Below are 16,248 nucleotides of genomic sequence, written 5' to 3'. Positions count from 1 at the left end.
TAGCCTTTTTCACAACTGCATCATATTATTGACTCATATTCAATTTGTGATTTACTCTAATTCCCAGATCCTTTTTAGCAGGACCATCACCTAGCCAGATATTCCTCATTTTGTAATTGTGCATTTGATTTTTTCCTTCCTAAGTGAAGTACTTTGCACTTGTCTTTACTGAAGTTCAGTGTGTTGCTTTCAAACCAATACTCTTAACTTGTCAAGGTTATTCTGACATCTAATCCTGTTCTCCAAAGTGGTTGAAGCCCCTCCCAGTTTGATGTCATCCACGAATATTGTAAGCCTACTCTCCACTCCATTATCCAAGTCATTAATGAACCTATTGAACAGTACCAGACCCGGGACTGATTTGTGAAGGACCCCACTAGTTTGACAACAAGCAATTTGCAACTACTCTTTGAGTAGGGTATCTGACGAAGCGGGTATTCACCCACGAAAGCTCATGCTCCAATATGTCTGTTAACCCACGTCCAGACTAACCCGCGGCATCGGCGGGTTAAAATCGATTGCTCAGGGATCGATATATCGCGTCTAGTCTGGACGCGATGTATCGATCCCCGAGCGCGCTTACATCGATTCCGGAACTCCATCAACCCGGAGTTCCGGAATCGACACGGAGAGCCGCGGGCATCGATGCCGCGCCATCTAGACGGGTGAGTACCTCGATTTTAGAAATTCGACTTCAGCTACGTTATTCATGTAGCTGAAGTTGCGTATCTAAAATCGATTTTAATACCCTAGTCTGGACGTGGCCTTAGTCTATAAGGTGCCACAGGACTCTTTGCTTCGAGTACAGTTTTTCAACCAGTTGTGCACCCACCATTAAGTATTTTCGTCTAGACCACATTTTCCTAGTTTGCATCTGAGAATGTCATATGGGACTATGTCAAACACCTTACTAAAAAAATCAAAACATATCAGGGAGGGATAACTCAGTGGTTTGAGCATTGGCCTCCTAAACCCAGGGTTGTGAGTTCAATTGTTGAGGGGGCCACTTAGGGATCTGGGGCAGGGGGCTGGACTCAGTGATCTTTCAAGGTCCCTTCCAGTTCTAGGAGATAGGTATATCTCCAGTTATTATTTTATTTACTACTTCCTCCAATGCACTAGACCACTAACTTGTCAAAGAAGGAAACTGGTTGGTTTGGCATGATTTGTTCTCTGGCTATTCTTTATAACCCTATGATCCTTTATGTGATTGTTTAATAATTTGTTCTAATATCTTTCTAGGTATTGAGAGTAGACTGACTGGTCTAAAATTCCATGGGACTGCTTTGTTCTCCTTTTTAAAGGTACTATGTTTGCCCTTCTTCAGTCCTCACTCATCCTCTATGAGTTTTCAACCATAATTGCTAACAGTTCTGAGATTGCTTCAGCTAGTTCAAGTACCCTATCATGAATTTCATCAGGCCCTGGCAACTTGGCTATATCTAACTTATCTAAATAGTCTTTAATCTGTTCTTTCCCTATTTTGGCTTGCATTCATCCTCTTTGTTGTTAATATTAATTGTGTTGAGTATCTGGTCTACATTAACTTTTTCAGTGAAGAGTGAGGCAAAATAGGCATTAAACACTTCTGTTAGTCTATAAGGCGCCACAGGACTCTTTGCTGCTTTTACAGATCCAGACTAACATGGCTACCCCTTTGATACGTAATGTAGATTGATACATAGTTTTTATGAAGTTCTCTCCTTAATAGCAGTAGTTGCCAGATATTAAATTCCATTCACGTAACACAAGCCCACTAAAAATCACACATTTTTGTGAAAAAATTAACTTCACTCTTATGTAAAAACTGGTTTGAAATAAAGTTTAAATAATATTTGTTTTTACAAAAAAGTCCTTGTTATGACAGAATTGTTATCTCAAAAATAATATACAATGTGAGATATTAATTTTAAGTTTTAATATATTTCAAAATGGAAGATTCTGCACTTACATAGTTATGTCATTGATACTGCAAATATGTTTTTCAGCAAAAAATCTCTTTTCATGCTTAAAAAATGTGCCTTACTTTGATACTGTATAGTACAACATATAGAAGTAAGAAAAAGTAATAAACCAGTTATATGTAAAGAAAATAAAGTCACATTACAAGGTAGTTACAATCATGACACAAAAAATAAAACATTTTTCAGTCTTAACAGAATTTGAAGGCAATTCACAATCATTTCCAGGAATTTTGTGAGATTTAAGGCCATTTATTCTAAATATAATGTATCTTTGACACATATACTCACAATACTGTGAATTTCTTGTAAAAACTGTACATGCAAATCATTTTATAATTAGATACGAACAGGCATATAGTAAAATGTTGGGTTGTTAAATACACAAAACTATTGTGCACAAAGGAATATGGCTGTGCAATTTTTAAATCAGTTAATTCACGAAATATTAGCATCTGTGCACTTCGAATAGCAATGTGATTAGATGACAACAATTGAATCCAAATATTAAGAGCCAACATCCCTTTGAATTGGCAATCTAGACAAAAGGTGACAACTTTACATTTTAAATGGGCATTAAAACGGTTTATTATAAAAAGTCCATTGTAATCACTTGAAAACAGTTTTAAGAAGCAAAAGTGCTAATGCTATTAAGCAATGTATGAGATGATTCTGCTAAGTTAAGTCAGTCAGCTATGGGACTTGAGGTAATTCTTCTTTAATTACGTATAGTATGCAATTGTTCTATTCTGCCAGCAAAACCTATTTTAAAAAATGTAAACTTACATAAATTTAGAAATTGGAGTATCTCTGAAAAATACGTAACCCCCTTCCTGAGGTTTAGCTTTATTAGTAAGTCAAATACAGTTACAGTATTCACATCTCCAGATTTCTTTCTCAAATACTGTTTTAAAATTTGACAGATGAATTGACGACTACGCACTTATGTGAAGCAATTCAGTTATTGAGAAATATGAATGTATTTGTCCTCTTTTTCTTTAGTTTTGCGCTTTTATTTGTCTGGACAATCATTCAAAGAGATATTGCTTCTCCTGTGGCTATAACTATTGCAAGTTAGAAGACACATGATTCAATATTCCAAACTCTTATTCTTAAGAATATTTATAAAAGTATTTAAATTTAAAAAGTAGTAACATGTAAACATTGATACAGAGGAATTGCATTCCTATATATTTATATACACACAGTAGTCAGGGAGAACAATATCTTCTGAGTTCAAACTGTGACTTGTGCTTTCCCTCAACAAATAAATGAAAAGGTAGCTTTTTCAGTCAGAAAAAAATAAGACTTGAAGAGAATCGCGTTTAAAAGCGTTTCAGTTGCTCATGCAACCATATTGAGAATTTTGGTATATGAAGAGAATTTGTTTCGATCCAAAAACCTATCACAAGCTACTACTTCATCCCGACAGACAACAGTCTCGATTCACTAGTTCTTTAAAGTGCACCAGTACTGAAGCACTGACTCAGTAGCTCTACATGGTTTGTGGCAAGTGTTAACCTTTTTGGCGTAGTCATATCTGAGTCTGTAACACATGAAGAGGGGGTGTGTATGGAGGTGGTGCAGGTGATGGCTTGATTCCTCTGACTCTCATGTAAGAGAGAAACTGGTCTGGGATCTCAGCTAAGACATCTTTAGCAAGTCTGGCCATGCTCAATATATGGTTTCCACTTCTGTCAATGTAATCCCGGAATGGCACAAACTAAAATAAAATAAAAAGATACATTATACATCATATATACCATTGTGCATATGCAAACATATCACATAAAAATTAGGCCTGTCAATTGCGGTTAATGCAAATGATTATTGCAAAACAAACTAGATTAAAAATAGTTGAGATTAATCACAATTTTAATAGCACTGTAAAGCAATAATAGAATACCAATTTAAATTTATTACAAATATTTTTGGATGTTTTTCTATATTTTCAAATATTTATTTCAATTACAACACAGAATACAAAGTGTACAGTGTTCACTTAATTTTATTATTTATTACAAATATGCTGACTGTAAAAACAAATAGTATTTTTCACTTTACCTGAGGTAAGTACTGCAGTGCAATCTCTATTGTGAAAGTGCAACTTACACATGTTGATTTTTTTTTAACATAACTACAATCAAAAACAAAACAATGTAAAACTTTAGAGCAGTGGTTCTCAACCCATTTATCATTGTGGGTTGCCCCCTGTCCAGAGACCCCTCCAACAAAGTGGAGTCCTGGATCATGCTGCGCAGGGTTGGGCAGCTGGGCTGCTGGGGCCCTGGATCCTGCCAGGCTAGGCAGCCGGGACTCTGGGCCCTTCCTGGAACCTGCTGCGCAGGCCATGGAGCCTTTAGCGCACAGCTGGCTGAGAACCACTGCTTTAGAGCCTACAAGTCCAATCAGTCCTACATTTTGTTCAGCTAATCATTAAGACAAACAAGTCTGTTTACATTTGCAGGAGATAATGCTGCCAGCTTCTTATTTACAATGTCATCTGACAGTGAGAACAGATTTTCATATGGAACTTTTGTAGCCGGCGTTGCAAGGTATTTACGTGCCAGATGTGCTAAACATTCAAATGCTCCTTCATGCTTTGACAATCATTTCAGAGGACATGCTTCTATGCTGATGACAGGTTCTACTTGATAATGATCCAAATCAGTGCAGACTGACATGTTCATTTTCATTATCTGAGTCAGATGCCACCAGCAGAAGGCTGATTTTCTTTTTTTGGTGGTTCGGGTTCTGTAGTTTCCACATCTGAGTGTTGCTCTTTTAAGACTTCTGAAAGCATACTCCACACCTCATCCCTCTCCAGTTTTTGAAGGCACTTCAGATTCTTAAACTTTTGGTCAACAGCTGTAGCTATCTTTAGAAATCTCACATTGGTACCTTCTTTACATTGTCAAAATACTATTCCTTTTATTTATCTTTTTTTACAGTGCAAATATTTGCACTAAAAATAATATAAAGTGAATACTGTACCCTTTACATTCTGTGTTGTCACTGAAATCAATATATTTAAAAATGTAGAAAAACATCCAAAATATTTATATTAAATTTAAATTGGTATTCTATTGTTGTTTAATAATGCAATTAAAACTGCGATAGATCATAACTATTTTTTAAAATCTCACAATTGATTGCAATTATTTTTATTATTTTTTTGACAGCCCTAATAGAAATAAGAGATTTGGAGATAGGAAAGTTTTGTTTTAGATAATTAATAAACAAAGCAGCTATCTGCAGGAATGTTAATTTTGCTTCATAATGCATGTTTTAAAAAGTAAACCAAATTATTTTAATCAGATAACAGTAATTATTAGAAGCCTTCCATAACACTTCAAATTTGTCAAGACACTGTTGCCTCAAGCAGATCAATATATCCTCTTCAATGAAAAGGTGTATAGGAAAGAGCATTTCAGCTGGTCCCTAATCATCTCTATTGTAATGTGCCATTAATCATTTATACTATGTTTGTGGTATAAATATCAACAACAGTTCCCTTCCTTACTATTCTAGACAACACATGTCGTCTTATATATATATTAGGTATTTATTATCTCTGATTTTTTCTGCTGCTCCGAAGATTGTCTACTTGACTGGTCATTCTGACATCACCCTACTCTTTCTCCTGTGTACCCCTTATGCACAGGAAAAACTCCCTATCAAAATCTGTAAATCTATCACCTTATCTTCCTACAAATGCCTCCTTACAACTAATTTCTGCCAAGATACCTATAGAACAATTGAAACAGATAATGGCTGCCCAGATGGTGAGCAATTCTGCATACAACTAATCTATACAAAACTTCCTTATGTTACTGCTACCCTGTTCATCCTTTTCCAACTCCCCTAATGTGTCACACTCACTTACTGCATCTTGTCTAAGATTCTTTGGATTATCTTTTATGGATTATCTTTTAGTATATGTGCAAGTTGTGCCTGGTGCAATGGGGCCCTGAGCTGTCCATAATCAGTTGGTGCTACTGTAATAAAATCAAGTATTAACTTATTTCTAGCTCTAGATTGATTAATGATAATACCTATTTAATTACCATGCCAAAATGTAATAGTTTTGTGCTGATTATTTCCATTTATTACTTCATTTACAAAATGAGGAAAGACCCGTTTCTGTGACAGAAACCCCTTCCCGCCATTCATCAGCAGCTCACTGCCCTAGTACTGGGATAACAGCAACAGATAGTATTTACTCTCTGTTTTCATCTCTGTTGTAACCTACAGATGTCACATATTTATGGGTACTACCTGAGAGCCCCTTTTCAAGACTTTCCATTTCTGAAACACATTTGTAAGTGGTTACAGGGTGGCATACTTTGCCTGTTTCTATGTCCTTTTCAAACAAAGGAATCCATTCCCCTCACTAGAGTTCTGCAGGGAATGAGGATGGGGAGGCACTGAGAGAGATACCTGCAGCTTCCTGGTCCTACGCCACCCAGCTCGAGGGTTCATTAGAGCACCTGAGGGGCTTTTCTAATTTATATCAGTGGGAACTAGTGTAGTGGAGCATTGCTGCCTCCTACCCCAGTCATGCCCCAGCACTCTCTCAACACTACCCTTATACAAGGAGACACTTCTGTCACAGTTATTGCCAGTAGAGAATTCTTTTGCACAATAGGGATTCTCTGGCCCTTTTCAGCCAGAATCCACTGACTTTTTGCTGTCTGAGCAGCACTGAATGTAATGGATTGGACAATCTGGGCTATTAGTTTCATCATACCATATAGGACTTAGGTCAGGGCATATTTAACTTCCAATTTCCTATATGGAGATGAGCAGAGGCAACGATTCTTCTTCATCCCATAAAAGTAATTCCTTATAAGTAATTTTGTGTATTTTTCCCCCTTGTGCATATTCTCTTGATGCAGGAGGATAAGACTTTCCAGGATGCTAGTAGATCCAAGGAGAATATATAAGCAGAAAGTGCTTTAAAGATAACTTTGAAAGGCCACAAAGGAACAGGAAAGAGAGATGCATACAAAAGGAGGCGTGAGAGAGGGTCATGTCACTGGAAAGATTGCAAAGAATGTAATACACACAGCAGGAGTGGGGAAAAGACCAGAGAATTGGCTTTGAAGATCATAATGGTCATCTAATATTACCTCCAGAACTAAATAGTGAAGAGCACACAGCACTGATATAATGTACATATTGGGACCTATATTTAGGAGTCAAGTTGCTGCATTTCTATTTAATTAAAATACTTAACATCTGTCCTAGTTAAAATCCAGCATGCCACACAGAAAAACATTCTTCTTACTTTACATTTAACTAAATGGTTAGTTTTATAAAAAGCAAATCAATTCCATCTAGTCTGACAGTTATATACTATATTACAGGTGGGGTTTAGATCAAATCCCTGCTTGTGAATATGAAGATCATGCTGGATTTAAAGGGTTTGATGACATCTCTTTTTATTTATTTAGATATCTTAATCTTTCTTACTATCACTTAGCCAAACAAAAAAAGCACAAAATAATATTGCCTTCACCTAAGTAAGTAAGTGTCTTACTGATTTGTAACAGGGCTCTGAATTAAACATATTACTAGTGAATATAAATGAATGAGTTTTGTTAAAATGTTTTGGATACTCCAAGAATACTAAAGAAATTAAAAACAACACCATTAATTGTGCATTGCTGTTTGTACCTTACCACTGAGAATGGGATTCTTTTTTTTGGTTAACTGTGTTTTCACAAGTCTATCATTTTGCTAGGAAATATTGAAATATGTTACCAATGTTTAAAAAAACTGTTTAGTTAAGTTTATAGTTTGACTGCAAAATTGCTGCCTGCTGTTTGGAGACACTGCTATAGTCATCGCATGAATGAAGAATATATGCAGTCTATCCTTGATCACTAAGAAGTGCTATGGTAGTGGTGATGAAGGAGGTATTTCTCTTTGATTACTTTTGAGTTGTGTGTCTTCTCTCCACCCCCAATTTTACAGCCATCCTTTTGCCAAAACTGAATCTAAAATCCAGAATGGATCCCAGCACATCTTAATATCACATTTGCATTGTGGCTCAAGCTTGGCATGCCTCTCTCTAGTGGGGTGGTCACCTGCTCCTGCCCTGAGGGGTTTAAAGACAGCCCTGGGAGAGGACTGGTACAGGGAAAAGCAGCTACCAGGCTGCTTGGGGAAGCAGCCGCAGCTGGGCCATGCCTCAATCAGGCCTCCGCTGGCCCTTTATAAGAGGGCAGTGGGCAAGGAGCAGTCAGACTCCCTCTAGCTTCTGAGAGGGAGGGATCTGGCTGCAGGGACCTGAGCAAAGCAGGGCCGGGGAAAGGCAGAGCAACTGGGGAGGCTCCAGCCTGGAAAGCCCCCAGGCTGAGGCAGAGCAGAAGGCCAATGGGTACTGGGGGTTGCAGAGGAAAGCCCAGGGTTAGGCAAAGGCAGCAGGTCCAAACCCAACCTTGCTGGTGATGACTAGGCTGATACTGCAGTCTGCCCAAGGGCATAGGGGCTAGATGATGACTGGCAGTAGCCTTATACTAAGGTGAGGTGGGGATAGTGGGTGGGGGTTCCCTGGGGAGGGGAGACCCCGAGACTGAGGGGTGTATGGCCAAGGGGCAGCACCCAAGATAATGGAGCACCGGGTCTGGGAGGGACACGGGGACCAAGAGGCAGTGGGACACCGGCCTGGGGAGGGTGCTTCGGAGGCTGGACGAGCTAATTCCCAGAGACTACCAGCAGGAGGCGCCACAGGGGTGAGTCTCACATTGTTACACTGTCTTACCAGCAGATGTTTTCTCCACGTTGCAGAAAACAAAAAAGGATATTCCTTACACTTCTGAAACCATAGCTACTTCCAAAACGATTGAAAAAAAAATTATCTTCCTTTCTGTAACTGTTGTTCTTTGAGATATGTTGCACATGCCCATTCCACTGACAATTGTCAGAGATTTTTCCCTCAGCAGTGCCTACTGAAGCAGCATGAGCGCCCGCTAGTGCCTTACACCGCTCCATGAAGGTATAAAGGGTTGCACTGCCCCCTCAGTTTCTTCTGACCCAAAAGGCACTGATAGAAAGGGGAAGTAGGGCAGCTCATGGAATGGGTATGTGCAATACATCTCAGAGAACAACAGTTACAGAAAGGCAGGTAACTGATTTTTCACCTCTGAATGACTGCATATGTCCATTCCATTGTAGGTGACTCACAAGCAGTTCGAACTGGAGGGTGGCTCAGAGTCTACTTGAAAAGGGCTTTGTAGGACTACCAATCCAAATCTGGCACTGTCTCTCGATTGCTGAGAGATGGCATAGTGAGAGGCAAATGAATGGACCAATGACCAGGTTGCTGCCCTACAAATGTTTAGTATGAGAACATGAGCCAGAAACTCTGTGGAAGTTGCCTGAGACCTGGTTGAGTGAGCCATCACTTTACTTTGAGGTGCAATATCAGCCAATCAGTAGCATAAATTAATACAGCTGGAAATCCAGGAAGAGATCCTTTGGGTAGGTACTGTGTGGCCATTTACTCTGCCTGAAACTGAAACAAAGAGCTGAGAGCCTGATCCAGGTAAAAAGCCAAAGCTTTTCTAACATCTAGAGTATGGAGCTTTTCATCCCCTTTACTCAGATGAGACTTTGGAAAGAAAGTTGGTAAATAAATTGCTCGATTAATGTGAAATCGCAAACCATTTTAGACAGGAATTTTGTTTGAGGTCGAAGGAAGCCTTGTCCCTAAGGAAGACTGTATTAGAGAGGCTCTGCTACTAAAGCTTGCAACTCCCCTACTCTCCTGGCCAAGGTTATAGAAACCAAGGAAGTCACCTTTATAGACCACTGTAACAGAGAACAAGATGCTAATGGCTTAGAGAAGGGATCTATCCATTTTGTCAGAACTCAATTTAAACTTCATTGTGGAACTGGGATATGAACCTGTGGGTATAATCTGTGCAAACACTTTAGAAATCTAATGGAGACAAGGTTTGAAAAAAACGATTGGTTATCCACAGGCGGGTGGAAAGCAGAGAGAGCTGCCAAATGGACACTTTTGGAACTAAAAACTAACCCTTGTTGTTTCAAAAACAGACGATAGTCCAAGATATGCTAAAATGGAGCTTGAGGCAGAGGGATGCCTCTTTGAATGGACCAAATGGAGACTCTTTTCCATTTAGCAAGACATGTAGACCTAGCTGAAGGCTTACTACTATTTAGCAGAACTTCCCACACCCCCTTAGAGCAAACTTGTTCTGAGGTTGTCAACCATGAAGTATCTACACTGTCAGATGGAGAGCCTGGGAGTTAAGATGAAGGAGGTGGCCATGGTCTTGTGAGATCACATCCACATCTCTTAGGAATAGCAGTGGAGGTCTGACCGATAAGGCTAGTAGAGTTGAAAAATAATGTTGACAAGGCCATGCTGGGGCTAGTAAAATGAGATGAGTGGAATCTTTCTTGACTTCGGACAAGACTATGGGAAGGAGCAGAACTGGAGGGAAGGCAAATTAGGGTAAGAGGAAAGCATCTGTCAGTGAACCTGGGCTGCGACTCACTTGAGCTAACAAAAACAGTCATCTTTTTTGTTTCTTTAGTTGCAAACAGGTCCACTTGGTGAGTTCCCCATGGCTGCAAAATGGACGTAGAGATACCTGGGTGAAGAGACCACTCCTGGTGACCTGCAAAACAACTTGATCAGATGGTCTACTTTGAGCTCCCAGAAGGTAAGCAGTTCTCAGGTTGAAGGAACTGGCAATGCAGAAATTCCAAAGGAGGACCGCCTCATATATATATAGCTTTAGGCTCTGAGTCTGAAGGGGACCAAGTGAGCTCCCCAACCTAGTTCTGATGCATTTGTGATTAGAGGGAGTAATTGTTGTGGATAGGCAAAGCGACTATCTTTGCAAACATTTGCAGGTTCTACCAACTAGTCGAATGAGGACAAGAACTGAGCAGGTACTAGAACTACCATGTCTGTATGTTGATGGGCCAGAGAGGCTAGTCAACCCTGTAGTTCTCTGAGGTACAGCATGAAACATTGCACCACATAAGTGCAAGCTGCCATGTGCCCTAGAAGTTTGAAGCAATTTTGAACAGCGATGACAGGGTGCACTTTTCAATCTAAAGAAATGTCCTGCAATATCTGGAACCTCTGCTTCAACAGGAAAGCCCTGGCCTTTGTAGAATCCAGGACTGCCACAAAATCCTTTGAATGGACATCAGGATCAATTTCTTTATATTGATTAGCAGACCCGTGCATTGAAAGTGGACTGAATAGTGTCTATGCTGGAGATAAGAGATAATCTTATCAACTATCTTATCTGAAAAGAGCAAGGGACCTTCAAATGGGAGGTCTTGAATGGTTTGTTGCACCTCTGAGGGAAGACCTGATGACTGCAATCTACATGAACGCTGCATACTGATGGTGGGGAAGCCAAAGATCAAGCTGCAGAGTCTGAAGCATCACTTGCAAGTGAACTTCATTTCACAGCAGCTAACTCCTGCTTATCTCATCAAGGAGCTTGTCTTTGAATTTCAGGATATTATCTCACAGGTTTAAATTTTATCTCAGCAGAGTCTGCTGGTTCATAATCCCAAGCTGTAAACCTGTGGAATGAAGCTTAAGGGAAGTGGTTATAGAAGTGCTCAAATCCCTGTGAATGGACATATCTTCCTTCCATCCTTTTAGAAGTGGGAGGCAGGGAAGATGGGTTTGCCATAAAACTTTGACAGGTTCCAGAATAGTCTCATTAATAGGGAGAGCAACTCTAGAGAGCCTTCTGCAGAGGCTAAAATGTTCATGAGCCTGTGTGACCTTTCTTGCACCTCTTTTGGTTGGATAGCCAGAGCTGCAGCCACCTTCCTCAACAAGTCTTGATATGAGCCCTGACATCATCAGGAGGGGAAGAAGTAGACTCAGTTACTAATGCCCCATCAGGAGATGATGATGAAGAGGCCAAGGGCTGTTGAGGTGATCCTCCCTCCAGCTCATCCACAGAAAAGTCCTGAGTGCATGGTTCCCTCTGCATAGTAGCTATCCCGGTACCAGGGAAGGGAAGACAGTAACCTTACTGCAGACGCTCCCAGTGCCTAGCTGACATAGAAGAGCAGGAAGGAAGGGAGTGGAGAACCTCTAGGATGTGGAGGGAAGCCCCAAGGGATCCAAAAGGGCCACTGATATGGAGGCAAGACCCAGTTATGTGCAGGTCATTGGTAATTAAAGTGCTAAGGCTGTGGCTGGTACTATGGTGGGCATGTTCATGTCGAGACACATATGATCTGATCTGAGTCTGTTGAGAAGTTTGCTTCCTGAGGCCATGGTGGAGTTGACACTGTCAGCATCAGGGAGACTGGTTCCAAGTCTGGAGATGTGGGTACTGGCGAGATCATTGCTGGCTTCCCTCTACATGGAATCTATGCAGAGGAGCTGCAACTGTAGAAGTTACCAGTACTCAACAGTACACTGGGGTTGGAGCCGGGACTGTGAAAGCATGCATTTCTTCCAATCCCAGCACTGAGTGAGATTCCTGAACAGCAGGGGAAACTGGTATTGATAGGTTAAGCAAGTCTCTGGCTGCCGCCAAAGTCTCAGGTGCAAACTGCACTGGAAAGGGCTCCTGAGTCTGAGGTACTGGAAGGTGTACTGATCCCTCAGGGATTGGTCTCAGTGGATCCTTCCTGGGCTCTGGAGTCAGCACTCCCATCCTGGCTTATTGACTGTCTGGGGGTGCCTCTTCTTTGAGTGCACCTCCAAGTCCTAACCTCGGCTTGGTGCCTTCACTGTAGACTTCAAAGGACCCGTTACTTAGTGTTTGGGAATCTTATGTTTTCTCTTCTTAGGTACCTGTGACTAAGCTCTGCCTCTGGTCTCAGAACAGGGCGAGCAATTCTAGCTGAAATGGACATGCTCAGTACCCATTCTGAGCGGGAAGGTTCCCATGGTGGATGAAGTGCAAACTGCATAAGTAGGTACTTGAGTCTTACAGCCCTGCCCTTTTTCTGATCAAGGTTTGAATCCCCTATAAATGTTACATTTGTCACTCACATGCGCTTTTCCCAGACACTTAAGGCACCTGGAGGTGTGGGTCACTCACAGGCATACTTGTTACACGAGTGACAGGTCTTGAAGCCAGGAGAATAAGGTGTTTAGTCTAGTACAGCCTGGTACCCAACTAGAAACTGTTAATCCTATTATAGAAAATTAATATCCTAAACTTATTCTTATATCTAAATCTATACAAATACATTACATTAGACTAAAAACTAACTCTACAAGTACTACTGAAGTAAGACTTGGAGATGCAAAGATTGGAGCTCCAACAATCATCACTGGTGGAAGGAAGGAACTGAGGGGCATCAGGGGCACCGGAGGAGGCTCACACTGCCCCAACAGGTACTGCTGAGGAAAAAAATCTCTGACAACTGTGCATGAGGCATGTACATACCTACAGAGGAATGGACATTGGCTCAAAGAAGAAAGTTTTGTTACTTTCACATGTATAGTTAGGGTACCTATCAATTTCATGGCCATGAAAAATGTGCCACAGACCATGAAACAAGCCCTTCGCTGTGAAATCCAATCTCCCCTTGTTCCTAAGAGTGCCCCAGCAAAGGGGGCTCCTAGCTCCAGCTGGGCTGGGGAGGAATAGGACTTGCCCCCGCCCCCCTGCTGCAGGATGCTCTGGAACTGGACAGCAGCCCCAGAGGTTCCTGCAGCTAGAGGAGACTTGTGGAGGCGGGTCCGATCTTCCCCCTGTTGCTGGGAGTGCCCCAGCAAGGGGCTCCTAGCTCCAGCTGGCCTGGGAAGGGACAGGACTTGTCCATCCCTTGTACAGCTGCTCTGGGTTGAGGGGGAGACCAGACCCACCTCCGGGTGCCTTCTCGCTGCTGCAGGATACTCTGGGACTGGGCAACAACCCCCCGAGGTTCCTGCAGCTGGAGGAGGCTTGTGGAGTTGGATCTGATCTTCCCTGTGCTGCTGGGAATTCCCCACCAAAGGGGGCTCCTAGCCCTGGCTGGACTGGAGGAGGGACAGGACTTGCTCCTTCCCTGCAGGGCTTCTTTTGAGTATCTCTCCTGGCTGCAGATAGCTCCGCACCCCTTCCTCCCCACTCACTTCCTGTCCCCCTCCCTTTGCAGTTGCTTGGGGAGGGGGCATTGTACAAGGAACTCCTCCCCACACCCCAGCTGTAGGAGGTTGCTGCCTTCAGAGTCCAGCTCTGAAGTCAGCACAGAAATGAGGGTGACAATCTTATGACCCTCCTACAACAGGTTTGTGACCCTCAACCTGCAATCCCCTTTTGGGTCAGGACTCCTACGGATACAACACCATGAAATTTCAGATTTAAATATCTGAAAACATGAAATTTACCAATTTTCAAATCCTATGGCCATGAAATTGACCATAATGGACAATGAATTTGGTAGGGCCCTAGGTATAGTGTTACAAAGTCCAAGTGTAGTTTGACTTCTGTTGTCTTTAAAGATGAGTAAAGAATGAGTACTCATTCCTAGGGAAGTGTTCCCTGTTAATCAGGAAAAAAGCGGAAAGACAAATGTTAGTACAAGACTATATTGTGAGGCTAAAACAGATAAAAGGTCATTATTAATTCTAATGTACCATGTAGTTACTCAGACTTGCTTGTCTTGATTTCATCTCTATATAATAACTGAATTATTAACATGAATTACAATGCTAGGTGGTGCGTACTTGTTTTAAACACTTTCTTCAATAGGAAACGCATTATCAGCTAATATCTAATACATTCTTAAATTTTATATATCAATATTCTTAGTACATTCAAAATACTTCAATTTGAACAATGTTTACTTTTATCAATGCACATTAATAATAATTTCTCTCACCTGTACAATATCCCTTTCTGCATATTTTCCTCTTGAGGAGACTCTGACTACATCACCATCCAATTCTTCCATAGCTTAAAAAAAAAAAAAAAGAAGGTAGTTTACCCACTTGCCATTTCAGCCACCCAACAAAACTATGTTATCAAAAAGAAATTTTAGATCCTTCTGAACCCAGAGCAACAAAAAGCCTTTCTTTCTATTAATTTAAGGCATCTCTTAAGATAGTCTTTTATACAAAATGTGTAAGGTACAGTAGTTAATTTGCACCCTCCTACCATTCACAGAACAACGTTTCTTGAATTTATAGTTTTACTTACTACTTTAGTGCAAAATAAACCCTGGTATGGAAAGCCAGTACAAAACTTTTTGGATCATTTAATTCCTACCCTACTCTAGAGCTGTAGTCTATAAACCGGAGTAGCAATAACATGGAAACAGCACTGTAGCCCTAATCCCAGATTTGAGTGTGGGACTCTCTTCTAACTCCCATTCCTTCAGTTAACTGACCTTTATTGGTAAAATAAATTTCACAAATGATTCTCTATTTCTCTCCCAGGTAAAAAAACCTTTTTCCTTAGCCTTTGACACCTTTTGGTATGGCATGAGGCAGGAGTGATTCAACCTTGCATCTGGAAATGTAATGACTGTCACTGTCTAGTAGTAACAAACTCTTGAAGATTATAATAGTAAATTGATCATGTAACTTTAGGTAAGGAATTTGTTCCGTGTTTACATATTTTTTTTAATTTGACAGGGCATAACTGATTTGCATGTGAATATCTACAGCACAATAATAAACAATCATACCCCACATGTATAGAACTAGAAAAACTAAAGTGATTTTATATTCTAAAAAGTGACTAAAAATGACACCACACTCTTATGGTCTCTCAATGATTTCGAGAGCAAATGTGCTTAGTTTACAAGTAATTTTTTTTTTCCCCCATGAACCTAACCTAGAATATAAATAGAAGTTTGATTTTTTTTCTTTCTTTTGCCTAAGAACCAATAATAAAAGTTCTGCAGGTCAAAATCTGCTCTAAGTGACACCTGTGCAAATCCACTGCCACTGATTCCTCAGATATACATTTTTTCCTTTTTGATTTTTTTCCATCAGTTTCACTGCTGAGGCTATCACTGCTGTATATATCACCTGAAGCTTTGCTAATAAAAAAACTGAAGTAAAAATACCATAAGTGATTAGATCCTTTTTGCAAACGATTTTCTTCTGTGCTGGGTCATAGTACTAAAGTCTAGGAAGATGAGAAGTTTTTTGCCTTCAACCATAAGTTAGTTTACAAAAAAAAAAGTATTTCCAGAAGACATCAGAAAGTGCTGTGATCTTTGTACTACCCACTGAATTGAGCTCCAAGTTAGAGTTTTGTGGTATCACATCTATTCTACGTAGATGGATTGAAAACTGATTCAAAGCTAATTGTACAAGTGT

At 40.6% G+C, this 16,248-nt stretch overlaps 1 protein-coding gene across 5 annotated transcripts in view; it reads right to left on the bottom strand.

Annotated features, from left to right (window-relative positions):
- Positions 1-1,896: 1,896 nt before the first annotated feature.
- Positions 1,897-16,248, bottom strand: part of CPNE8 (copine 8) — a 269,466-nt gene continuing 255,114 nt past the window's right edge. For all 5 annotated transcript variants that reach the window (XM_050936193.1, XM_050936194.1, XM_050936195.1 and 2 more), the window contains 2 exons: positions 14,802-14,875; positions 1,897-3,684 (listed from right to left, as the gene is read on the bottom strand). In XM_050936193.1, the coding sequence (XP_050792150.1) occupies positions 3,496-3,684; positions 14,802-14,875 (263 nt within the window). In that variant the 3' untranslated portion in view covers positions 1,897-3,495. The remainder of the gene's footprint in view (positions 3,685-14,801; positions 14,876-16,248) is intronic.

The sequence above is a fragment of the Gopherus flavomarginatus genome, chromosome 1, assembly GCF_025201925.1.
Source record: "Gopherus flavomarginatus isolate rGopFla2 chromosome 1, rGopFla2.mat.asm, whole genome shotgun sequence".
NCBI classification, from domain to species: domain Eukaryota; kingdom Metazoa; phylum Chordata; order Testudines; family Testudinidae; genus Gopherus; species Gopherus flavomarginatus.
Note: the sequence above shows the minus strand (reverse complement) of the source record. Positions and strands in the feature narration are given on the sequence as shown.